At 54.8% G+C, this 12,116-nt stretch overlaps 1 protein-coding gene across 4 annotated transcripts in view; it reads left to right on the forward strand.

Annotated features, from left to right (window-relative positions):
• The window catches only part of PTPRU (protein tyrosine phosphatase receptor type U), a 72,417-nt gene that overhangs the window by 40,820 nt on the left and 19,481 nt on the right, over positions 1–12,116 (forward strand). For 2 of the 4 annotated variants that reach the window (XM_054170333.1, XM_054170335.1), the window contains 9 exons: positions 930–1,087; positions 4,044–4,234; positions 6,041–6,113; positions 6,928–7,004; positions 7,789–7,806; positions 8,634–8,670; positions 9,013–9,110; positions 9,193–9,309; positions 10,807–10,961. In XM_054170333.1, the coding sequence (XP_054026308.1) occupies positions 930–1,087; positions 4,044–4,234; positions 6,041–6,113; positions 6,928–7,004; positions 7,789–7,806; positions 8,634–8,670; positions 9,013–9,110; positions 9,193–9,309; positions 10,807–10,961 (924 nt within the window). The remainder of the gene's footprint in view (positions 1–929; positions 1,088–4,043; positions 4,235–6,040; positions 6,114–6,927; positions 7,005–7,788; positions 7,807–8,633; positions 8,671–9,012; positions 9,111–9,192; positions 9,310–10,806; positions 10,962–12,116) is intronic. The other 2 variants (XM_054170334.1, XM_054170336.1) reach the window with 1 other exon arrangement.

Here is a 12,116-nt window from a genome sequence, read left to right on the forward strand (position 1 = left end):
CTCATCCTTGCTGTGGCTTCTGGATCTGCTCCAAAGAAGGACAAAAATCTGATGAAGGTCTGGAGAACAAGTCTGATGAGTAGCTGAGGGAGCTGGGGTTGTTCAACCTGGAGAAAAAGAGGCTGAGAAGAGACCTTCTGGCTCTCTACAACTCCCTGAAAGGAGGTTGGAGCCAGGTAAGGGTTGGTATCTCCTCCCAAGGAACAAGGGAGAGGATTAGAGGAAGCGGTATCAAGCTGCCCCAGGGGAGGTTTAAGTTGAACATGAGGAATGATTTATTCCCCAAAAGGGTTCTCCAGCCCTAGCCCAGGCTGCCCAAGGCAGTGGTGCAATCCCCATCCCTGGAGGGGTTTCAAAGCCATGGAGATGTGGTTACAGATGTGGTGCTGAGGGCCATGTTTTAGTGGTGACCTGGCAGTGCTGGGTTAAGTCTTGGACTAGATGATCTGAAAGGTCTTTTCCAGCTTAAAGAATTCTGTGATTCCAACAGGTCCATGCCTTTCTTCTGCTTCTTGTACTGGTGCTGTACAGCACAGGGATGCTGGGGGGGTGTAGGAGGGTCAATGTTGCAGTGAGGAGGGATGGGGTGATAGGTGGGTAAGGCCTGAAGGAAAGGGAGTAGGGGGGAGCTGGGGCTGCCCTCTGCAGTGCCAGCTGGGCAGAGCCTCCACTTCCTCAAGGACCACTCCTGGATGTTCCTGGGCATTCTGGGGAGGGAACAGTGAAGATAAGCAGCTGGAGCTGCTGCAGCCAGCAAAGGCTGTGGGGCTGTGGCTGGCTTGGGGCACCAGAAAACCAAAGCTCAATATCAGAAATAATGCAACCTGCACCCCAGAATTATCCCAGCCTGGTAGCTCTGGGTGAGGGTTCTCACATCACTGTGAGGGCAGCCTTGCTTATGGCTGCTTCTTCCTCTTCCTCCCCTGCAGGAAGCCTGTCAACATGACCAAAGCCACCATTAACTACCGCCACGAGAAGACTCACATGATGAGTGCCATCGACAGGAGCTTCACCGACCAGAGCACGCTGCAGGAGGACGAGCGCCTGGGGCTGTCCTTCATGGACACCCACAACTACAGCCACAGGGGTAAGGCTGGGCAGCCCTGGCATCCTCCCCTCCCACCCAGAAGTACAGGATACAGAGTTAACCAGGTTGGAAAAGACCTTCAAGATCATCCAGTCCAACACCATCTAACCAACTATACCATGGCACTGAGCGCCTCATCCAGGCTCTTCTTAAATACCTCCAGGGATGGGGACTCCACCACCTCCCTGGGCAGCACATTCCAATGGCCAATCTCTCTTTCTGTGAAGAATTTCTTCCTACCATCTAGCCTAAACCTCCCCTGGCACAGCTTGAGTCTGGGTCCTCTCCTTCTGTCACTGGCTGCCTGGGAGAAGAGATCAACCCCCACCTGGCTACAACAGGTAGTTGTAGACCCAGCCACCACAAGCCCCCTCCCCCCCAATCCCTAAATATTCCAGAAACAGCAGAAATGCTTCTCCAAAGCTCAGGTGTTGCAGCTGTCATAACCTGGTGTGTGTGGCAGCTGCAGGGTTTTCCCTGTCCTGTCTGAACCTCCAAGGGCACTGAGCTCCTGAGTGTCTGTGGTAGCTTTATTGTCATCCAGGTTTAGCTGAAGGACAAATGCCTGTGGAGGCTTGAGCTGGGTCTTTGCACCTTGGCACTCAATGCAAAGATCTGAACTTGTGTCTGGGTGAGTCAAGGCCGTTTGTGGGCTCAAATGTTGGCTGCAGCCCCCCTGAAGCTGCTGGAACCCCAACTCTTCCTTATGCTGAGCTTGTGGCACGATGAATTGAGGCCATTTGTTGGCTCAAACATTGCCTGCAAGTCCCCTGGAGCTGAGTAGAATCCCAGCTCTTGCCTATGCTGAGGTTGGAAACTTCGCACAGGGCTTCACCCAGCACACCAGTACAGCTCAGCTCTGCTCCTTGACCTTGCAATGCAAATATCTGAGCTTGTGTCATGATGAGTTGAGGCTGTTTGTGGGCTCAGATGTTGCCTGCAGCCCCCTGAAGCTGCTGGTACCCCAACTCTTCCTTATACTGAGCTTGTGTCATGATGAGTTGAGGCTGTTTGTGGGCTCAAACATTGTCTGCAGCCCCCTGAAGCTGCTGGTACCCCAACTCCTCCCTGTGCTGAGGCTTGGAAGCTTTGCCCTGGGCTTCACCCAGCACACAGCTGCTGGAACCCCAGCTCCTCCCTGTGCAGAGGCTGGCAGCGTTGCCCTGGGCTTCCCCCGGCACACAGCTGCTGGAACCCCAACTCCTCCCTGTGCTGAGGCTGGCAGCGTTGCCCTGGGCTTCCCCCAGCCCCCCAGCAGGGCTCAGCTCCGCGGTGTTGCGCAGAGCCCTGGGCTCCCGAGGGTTAAAGAAGCAGGGTGTTGACACGGGAAGGAGCCTGATAATTTAACACCCACTGGAGCACGCATGGCTGCACTGATTTAGTTGTAGAATAACTGGCTGGATGCCCCAGTTTCCACCATATGCTAATAACATCTGCTACAGTAGCTCCAAGATGCTGCTTCCACACGGCTCGGCCCCACCGGCTGCCGGATGAATGTGCTCCCCGGCATTGTCTCGTGGATAATAGAAGCCCAGAGGGCAAACTTCTCCTCCTCCTAATACAGCCAGCCAGGGGGATTATTTCTCGGTTAATGTCCTTGAAAGGCTCAACGCCTGGTGGGTCTCTGAGTGGGGTGAGCTGGAGCTGCTGCTGCTGCTCCTGGGTTTCTTCAGGGAGAAGCAGGCTGAGGGGCTGGATCCTGCTCCTGCCCTCTTGTTTGTGCTGCGGCAGGATGCTCCTCAGCTGCTGGGTGGAGGGTGGAGGAGGAGATGTGGCTGGTGAAGGGCCTGGAGAACAGGGCTGGTGAGGAGTGGCTGAGGGAACTGGGGGTGTTCAGCCTGGAGAAGAGGAGGCTGAGGGAAGACCTTCTGGTTCTTGACGGCTTCCTGAAAGGAGGTTGGAGTCAGGTGGGGGTTGGTCTCTTCTTACAAGGATCAAGCAACAGGACAAGAGGAGATGACCTCAAGTTGCACCAGAGAAGGTTTAGGTAGCCCAGAAGGAACAATTTCTTCCCCAAAAGGGTTGTCAAATCCTGGCCCAGGCTGCCCAGGGCAGTGGTGGAGTTCCCATTCCTGGAAGCATTTAAAACCCATGGAGATGTGATGCTGAGGGACGTGGATTAGTGGTGACCTGGCAGTGCTGGGTTAATGGTTGCACTGGGTGATCTTAAAGGTCTCTTCAACCAAAGTGGTTCTATGATTCTCTGTGGGGAGCTTGGGCTCTGCCATAGCTGGGGACAACCTCTGCTGTGGCCACCCCCTGCCTGTAAGCATCATTAATTAGCAAAGATAAATGAAGGAGCTGCTACATCACTGCCTGGGGGCTGCTCCCTTCCATCCTCATGGCACCTTGCAGCCACCTGCAATTAATTTTTCCTTAAACCCAGTGGTCAGTGTGCCTGTCAGCCGTGCCATGGGGCATGGTGTCACCCTCCCAGGCTGTCCCCTTGCTTCAGCCATGTGTTGGCAGCCTGGAGGGGAGATGTTTCTGGATGCAAAGATTGGAACATCATCTCCTTGGGGGCTGTGACGCCTGATCGGTGTGTGTGGGGCACCCATGTTTGCAGGGGCAGCCAGGAGGGGCAGGCAGGGGTTGAGGAGCTGCTCTGAGCCTGGAAGCTTGGTGAGCAAGGTGAGAGAGGCGCTGTCTGGAAGCGTTGTTATGGGAAACAGCATCCAGGATGCACTATCTTGCAAAATTGCTTCCCAGCAGTGTGTGGACAGTGTTCCAGGCTGGATGCTGCAGGATCCTGCATGGCTTGGCAGCAGCAGAGAGCATCAGGTGTTGTGCAAACTCAGACAACAGCATCACATGGAATCCTGGCATCCCAGCATGTCTGGGGGGGATGAAAGGGACCTCAGGGGATCGTTCAGTCTAACCCCTGCTAAAGCAGGGGCAGCCAGAGGTGAGGGCTTTGCTCCTCTCTCAGCACCTGGTTCTGCCTCCTGTTGTGCAGGTGACCAGCGCAGCAGTGTGGTCAATGAGTCCAGCAGCCTGCTGGGGGGGTCCCCTCGCCGCCAGTGCGGCCGCAAAGGGTCCCCGTACCACACGGGGCAGCTCCATCCTGCCGTGCGCGTGGCCGATCTCCTCCAGCACATCAACCAGATGAAGACGGCAGAAGGCTACGGCTTCAAGCAGGAGTATGAGGTGAGAGCCTCTAGTGCTGGTGTCCTGGGGAGGCTGGGAGGTGGGATGGGCAAGGTGGCATGGGCTGAACCCATGTGCACGGAGAAAATGCTCCAGTCTCAATCTCCCCTTTTCCAGCTCAGAGCCGTTGCCCCTTGGCCTATTGCTCTGAGCCCTTGTCAAAAGTCCCTTCCGGACAGATAGGAGACATTAGACTCAGGAAGGAATTCTTGACAGTGAGGGTGGGTAGACACTGGCACAGGTTGCCCAGGGAGGCTGTGGCTGCCCCTCCCTGGAGGTGTTTGAGGCCAGGTTGGATGAGGCCTTGAGCAACCTGGGCTGGTGGGAGGTGTCCCTTCCCATGGCAGGGGGCTTGGAACTGCCTTTTCTTTAAGGCCCCTTCCAACCCAAACCATTCTGTGATTCCACAATGATGCCAGGGGGAGGAGGGAAGTCCCTTGCAAGAGCTGTTGGCTGCATCATGCCCATCCCAGCTGGCTGAGCCTGGCGTGCTTGTAACGTAGCTGTTCCTCGGCGCAGGGCAGCCAGCAGGGTTGATCTCTCCACTCCTCGGAGTCCCACAGGTCTGGCAACAGAAATTTCCCACTGAAATCCCTGTTTAGTGCTTTCCTTGTTTCAAGTGCAGGAGCTTTTATGTTGTTGTTGGGGTGGGGGTTTTTTTCACACACCCCCCCATCCGCCCCACCCTTCTTTCCTGTATTGGCCAACCCAGGGCTTTGCTCTGATCATTAGTGCTCCTTGAAAAGCTGCTGTATGTTCTTGGAACTAGTCATTTGAAAGCACTCAGATATTACAGGAGGGGAGAAAACATATAATTTCCTTCCACTTTCCTCCTCTTATGCCAATCTGGGAATGTTGCTGTTATTACACACAAACCTATTCTGTGCTGGGGAGAGAAAGGGACCGGGGAGGTTCAGAAAAAGACTCACAAGCAACCTTGGAAAAAATCAAAAATAAGAATCAAACCAAGCAGGCTGCAATTTGCTGGGAAATGGAGCGTTTTGTGGATGGAACAGAAGCATGGAGCTGGTACAGCGTGCTGTGGAGGTGGAGGGCCTGGGTTTTGGGGTAGAGGAATCACCCTGCCTGCCCTGCTTCCCAGGGAGCTTGTGGGACTGGGGACAGTCCTGCCACAGTCCTGCCCTCAGGTTGTGATGGCCATGCTTAACAGGAACCTGCAATTGTTGCTTGCAGGCCAGAAGGCAGCTGTGTGCTGGGCTGCATCACAAGCAGTGAGAGCAGCAGGGTGAGTGAGGTGATCCTGCCCCTCTGCTCTGCTCTGGTGAGACCTCACCTGGAGCACTGTGTCCAGTTCTGGTACCCCCAGGACAAAAAGGACATGAAACTGTTGGTCCAGAGGAGGCCACAAAGATGATCAGAGGGCTGGAGCACCTCTCCTGTGGGGACAGGCTGGGAGAGTTAGGGCTGTTCAGCCTGGAGAAGAGAAGACTCCAGGGAGACCTTAGAGCAGCCTTCCAGTTCAAGAAAGCCAGGAAGGAAGTTTTTAAAAGGGCTTGTAGTGACAGGATGAGGGACAATGGCTTTGAGCTGGAAGAAGGGAGATTGAGACTGGAAATTAGGGAGAAATTCTTGACAGTGAGGGTGGGGAGACACTGGAACAGGTTGCCCAGGGAGGCTGTGATGCCCCCTCCATGGAGGTGTTCAAGGCCAGGTTGGATGAGACCTTTGCCAACCTGGGCTGATGGGAGGTGTCCCTGCCCATGGCAGGTAGGTTTCAACTGAATGATCTTTTAGGTCCCTTCCAACCCAAACCATGCTGTGAATCTCTGACTGCTTTCCTTACAGAGTTTCTTTGAAGGCTGGGATGCTTCAAAGAAGAAAGACAAGACCAAAGGGCGACAGGATCATGTGTCCACATGTGAGTGACCTCAGCAAAGGCTTAGACACCCTGAGCACCCTTCTAAAAGGCTTTGGGGGCCTTTTTTTGGTAGGAGTGTGGTCTGTGGCAATGAATAAACTGCTTGGGTTGGTTGGTCAAGGGCAGCAGAAAGATCCTTGCTCAATGCAAGGATCTCAGCCTCAGAGCCCCTGTTGGGCATCAGACACCTGAACAAATAGGAGGGCTTGAGCTGGATGTCTCTTGAGGATGGAACATCTTGGGGTGATGAAATCCCCATGATATTCTGGGTGGTTCTGGAAGGCCCCAGATAACCAGGAGCATGTTTTCTTGTATAGACTTAGAAGAAGCTGCAGCTTGGGAGCTGCACCTTGGGAACTTCAGGATGAGTTTGTAGGACAGAAGATTGGGGAAGGGCTTGAGCCCAGCAGAGAGAGTGCTCCCCACCAGCTCCCTCCACAGTCAGGGCTGCTTTGCTCCCTGCTCTCCAGTGATGTTCTCACAGGGATGGAGACACCATCTTTGGAAAGACCTCCACCAGCTTCTGGTTATTGCTCCTGAATCATAGAATTATAGAATCAATAAGGTTGGAAAAGACCTCAAAGATCATCAAGTCCAACCGGTCACTCAAGACCTCATGACTACTAAACCATGGCTTCAAGTGCCACGTTCGATCCCTGTTTGAACACCTCCAGGGGCAGTGACCCCACATGTCCCACCAGCCTTCATTTTCAAGATTGCTGGTGCAAAACAATTGCAGATGGAGCCCTGGGGCACCCTGTCCTCACGCCCACCCCTCTGGGTGCTGATGGTCCCTTCTCCCTTTGCTCTCCAGATGACCGTCATCGTGTGAAGCTGCACCCACTGCTGGGCGACCCCAACTCAGACTACATCAATGCCAACTACATCGACGTGAGTGGGGACAGTGCCTGTCTCTGGGGGGGCTGGGCTGGGCCAGGAGCTTCCTCTGCACCCTCTGGTTTGTCAGGGTCTGCCCCTGAAGAACTAGCAGCATTTGGAGGAGCTGAGACAGCCCAGGATAGGCTGAACTGTGCAACCCTGAGATACTCCATGAGGAGCCCTGCCTGCTTTATGTTCATCAGCAATTTGTTTGCAGTCTCTCCCTTCTCTGCTCTGCTCTCTTCCTCCTTTCTCCTTCCCTTTTTCACCTTCTCTTCTCTCCTTGCCTGTGGTTATGGCTGTGGATCTCCCTCCTCCCTGGGTGAAGGATGCAGAGGTTGAGGGGCCAAGGGGGCTCACACTGGGATACCCCTGCCCCTGTTTGGGCATGTGAGTCTGGGTAGAGCTCAGCCCTGGTGTCCTCTGAGAGTGGTGTTCCCCAAGACCTATGTCCCCTGTCACCTCCAGCAATGGTGAGACCAGGGAAAGTGCAGGAAGGCTCCATTGGACACAGGGCTTGAGCATCTCCTGGAAGCAGCAGCAAGTCCCACTCTTCCCTGCCTTCCAGAGGATATCATCTGGCAGTGGTGGCCTGATGCCACCATGATGGTTTCCCTGTGCCTGGGAAGCATCCCCATGACTGTCCCCTGTCCCCATGTGTCTCTTCTCCCCTGTGGCTCTCCGTGACCTGCTTTGGGGCTGGACCTGCCCTAACCTGTCTCTTGAGCTGTGCCTCACTAATGTCTCTGTCTCTGATCTTTTTCTCTCACACCTGTGTCCTAACGGCATCGTTAAGATTCGGATTAACCGAGAAGTAAGTAGATGGGTCCCAGCTCCTCCCTCCTCTCTGCTCCCATCTCCTCCCAGGCACTGACCTGGGCAGCCTGCTGTGAAGTAGCATCAGGGAGAGGCAGGCTGGGAAAATGCATGGAGGAACTTGGATATTGTCCAGGAAAGGGGAAAGTGAGGTCTTCATGGCACATCCTCCTCAGGGTGATGGAGAGCAAGGCCCTCATGGTCAGAGGAGAGGTTGAATTCAGCCCACAAAGATCCCTCATTAAAGGACCTGCAGTGGATGGAGAAGCCACCATCACCTCTGTGTGTGTGGTGGGGTTGAACTCTGGTGGACCCATGGCCAAGTGGTGGTGGGACCCAGGTCCCTTTTGGCAGTGCTTTTTGAGCTGACACCTCCCTGTTCAGAGTTGGGAATGGCCCCAGTAAGCAGCTGGGATGAAGGAGGGGAGTGGGGCCATCGTTCAGCACCATGTGGCTGCTACAGGTGGCATTAATGGGATCTTACTGTGCTTGGCTGTGATGCTGATGGCAGCAGCAGGAGCTGGGGTCAGGCTGGTAGACCCCAACATGCCTGCAAGGTGGTGCTGGGGATTTGGGGAAGAGAACAGGAATGAGAGTTGGGTGTTATGTGAGCATCTCATGGGAGGTGCACCCTCCCAGGACAGGATGCACCAGTTGCAGAGTGGCTCCTGAGCCTTCTGCACTGGTGGGTAGTGCTGTGCCAGTGGCCAGGATCTGGCCCAGTGGCCAGGAGTTGCCATCAGGTGGCTGACTGGGCTCTGCCCTAGCTCTTGGGTGTTCCTGTGTCCCCCTAACTTGGGACTGACATCTTTGCTTCCCTTGCAGGGCTACCACAGGTCCAACCACTTCATAGCCACACAAGGTGAGTTGCCCCTTCCTCCTCTCTCTGCACTCCAGTGGTCCAGCAGCTCCCATCTGAGCAGCTGGCTTTCATTCCTGGTGGAATTTAACCTTGTATGGGCAAGAAAGGGAAGGAATGGGACCATTCAGGACCAGATGGGGTGGCAGCAATGCTGACCACCTCACACCCCTTCTGCTGCCCCAGGGCACTGTAAATTCTTGGGGCAAAAAGCTGTTCAAATGCTGTGGGGGTGTTGGTGCCACAGAGGCACGAGGGGCAATGAAGTGGCATCGTGGTGCTGCTGTGGCCAAGCTCCACCAGAGCTGCCCATCCACCCTTGGTGCCCTTTCCTCCATCCCCCAGGGCCCAAGCAGGAGATGGTCTACGACTTCTGGCGCATGGTGTGGCAGGAGCACTGCTCCAGCATTGTGATGATCACCAAGCTGGTGGAGGTGGGCCGGGTAAGGACTCCATCCTTCTCCTCCACACTCTGGTTCTACCAGAAGGCTACTCCACAGGGCCAAATCCATCCTGTCCTTGCAGGTGAAATGCTCCAAGTACTGGCCAGATGACTCTGAGATGTATGGGGACATCAAGATCACCCTGGTGAATTCGGAGACGCTGGCCGAGTACGCCGTGCGCACCTTCGCCCTCGAGAGGGTAGGGTCCTGTTCCTGCTCACACCTCCTGCCTGACCCTGCCCTGGCAGGCACAGAGCCCTCCCACCTTGGGTTCTCACCACCAGACACCCCTAACTGTAGCTATATTGGAATTTACCCATCCCCTGCTTATTTACCTCCTGGTGGGGTTTTCACCCTTGGTTGAGGTGCAGCTTCTGAACCTAGAGGATGCTGGCAGCTTCTCCCTTGGCCTGTTCCCTGGCTCCGTGTCCTCAGGGTTGGCCCCAGTTTGGTTTCTGCAGTGAGTGGGTGTTTGATTTCCATGTGAGCACCACATCACTGTGCCAGGGATGAAAGGTGCTTTTTGTCCTCTGGGTCAGAGCATGGGTTATGTGGCCATTACCCTCCAGAGTGGTACCTGGGAACAGAGATGGTGCTTTTTGCCCCTTAATCTATGGAATCCCAGCATGGTGGGGGTTAGAAGTGACCTCTGGAGATCATCCAGACCAAACCCCCTTCTTGAGCAAGGTCACCCACAACAGGTTGCCCAGGATCACAATGCCCAGGCAGGTTTGGCATCTCTCCAGAGAAGGAGGCTCCACAACCTCTCTGGGCAGCCTGCTCCAGGGCTCCAGGTCCCTCAAAGTAAAGAATTTTCTCCTTAAGTTCAAGTGCAACCTCCTGGATTCCAGTTTGTGGCCATTGTCCCTTGTTGTATCCCTGGGCACCACTGGGAAGAACCCAGCCTCATCATCATGACCCCCACCCTTTAGATGTTTACATGCATTGAGAAGATCTTCTCTCAGAAATGTGAAGTCACTGTCTGGTTATAGGGCAGGTAGCAAAGATGCTCATGGAATGAGGCCTGCAGCTGCTTCCACCTCTTCCTCTTCAGTTGTCTTTCAATCCACTTGCAGCCAAGGGGGAAGGAACTGTGGGGCTGCTGGAGCAGCCAAGCACTGTATGGTCCATCTGAGCTGGCACAACACTGGCCCCTACTACAGGAAGGATCTGGAGGTGCTGGAAAGTGTCCAGAGAAGGGCCGTGAGGATGAGCAGAGGGCTGGAGCTGCTCTGCTATGAGGACAGACTGAGAGAGTTGGGGCTGTTCAGTTTGGAGAAGAGAAGGCTCTGAGGAGACCTTCCAGTATCTGAAGGGGGCTACAGGAAAGCTGGGGAGGGACTTTTGAGGGTGTCAGGGAGTGATAGAACTGGGGGGGATGGAGCAAAACTAGAAATGGGTAGATTCAGATTGGATGTTAGGAAGAAGTTCTTCCCCATGAGGGTGGTGAGAGACTGGCACAGGTTGCCCAGGGAGGTGGTGGAAGCCTCCTGCCTGGATGTTTTTGGAGCCAGGCTGGATGTGGCTGTAGTGTGAGGTGTCCCTGGCCATGGCAGGGGGGTTGGAGCTGGCTGATCCTTGAGGTCCCTTCCAGCCCTGACAGTTCTGTGATTCTATGGTTCCTGAGAACAAGAGATGGTTTGGGTGGCTTTGGCCTCCTTGTGCATCCTCACTCCATCTCCACCTTCCCTTGCAGCGGGGCTACTCGGCCCGGCACGAGGTGAAGCAGTTCCACTTCATGTCGTGGCCTGAGCACGGAGTGCCCTACCACGCCACAGGGCTGCTGGCCTTCATCCGCAGGGTCAAGGCCTCCACGCCGCCCGACGCCGGCCCCGTCGTCATCCACTGCAGGTGCGTGCCCGGGGGTGGGGAGCAGCCTCCTCTGCCACGGGGTCTGGGGGGGATGTGGGTGGCCCTGGTGGGTGTCTCAGGTGGCTGCTCAGCCTCTGAGTGCTTGTGGAGGGGTTAAAAATCCGCCCCCCCCAACATAAAATTAGCCAGACCAGCTCAGCTGGAAGCAATTGGAGCTGTGCTCACAAGCAGAAATGAAATGCAATGAATATGTATAAACTACACCATGTTTACAATATCTTCAGGTATTTCCAATTTATAAACATCACAACAGCCCCCCTGGACAAAACACAGCATCACAGAATGAAGCAGGCTGGAAAAGGCCTTTGAGATCGTCGAGCCCAACCTATCACCCAACACCATCTCATCAACTAAACCATGGCACCAAGTGCCTCATCCAGGCTTATTTTAAACACTTCCAGGCACAGTGACTCCACCATCTCCCTGGGCAGCACATTCCAAAGGCCAATCTCTCTTTCTGTGAAGAATTTCTTCCTACCATCCAGCCTAAACCTCCCCTGGTGCAGCTTGAGACTGTGTCCTCTTGTTCTGTTGCTGGTTGCCTGGGAGAAGAGACCAAAACCCAGGGGAGCTGCTAGTAGCTTCCCCTTCCCTGCTCTCCTCCTTACCCCCCTGAAACTGCCTGAATCTGCCACAGTGCTGCAAAAAGCTCTGGGTGATGCAAAAAGCTCCAGATGATGCCAAAATACTCAGCAGGGAAATGTATAAGCTGGGTTTAATGAGGAAAGGCTGAGGCAGGGAAGGTGCTGAGGCTAATAGCAAGGGATTGGATGTTTCTCTGTGATAGAATCATAGAATTGTCAGGGTTGGAAGGGACCTCAAGGATCATCTAATTTCAACCCCCCTGCCATGGGCAGGGACACCTCACACTACAGCAGGTTGCTCACAGCCACATCCAGCCTGGCCTTAAAAACCTCCAGGGCTGAGGCTTCTACCAGTTCCCTAGGCAACCTGTGCCAATGTCTCACCACCCTCATGAGGAAGAACTTCTTCCAAACATCCAATCTGATGGCATCCAGCTGTAAAATGTCATCACTGAGCTCTGGACAGCAGGGCTGGAGGGGCTGTGGGTGGTCCAGGCAGGCGAGCAGGCAGCAGCACATTTGGGAGATGCCCCAGCACCTGTTACTGATG

Source organism: Dryobates pubescens, chromosome 20, assembly GCF_014839835.1.
Source record: "Dryobates pubescens isolate bDryPub1 chromosome 20, bDryPub1.pri, whole genome shotgun sequence".
NCBI lineage: Eukaryota > Metazoa > Chordata > Aves > Piciformes > Picidae > Dryobates > Dryobates pubescens.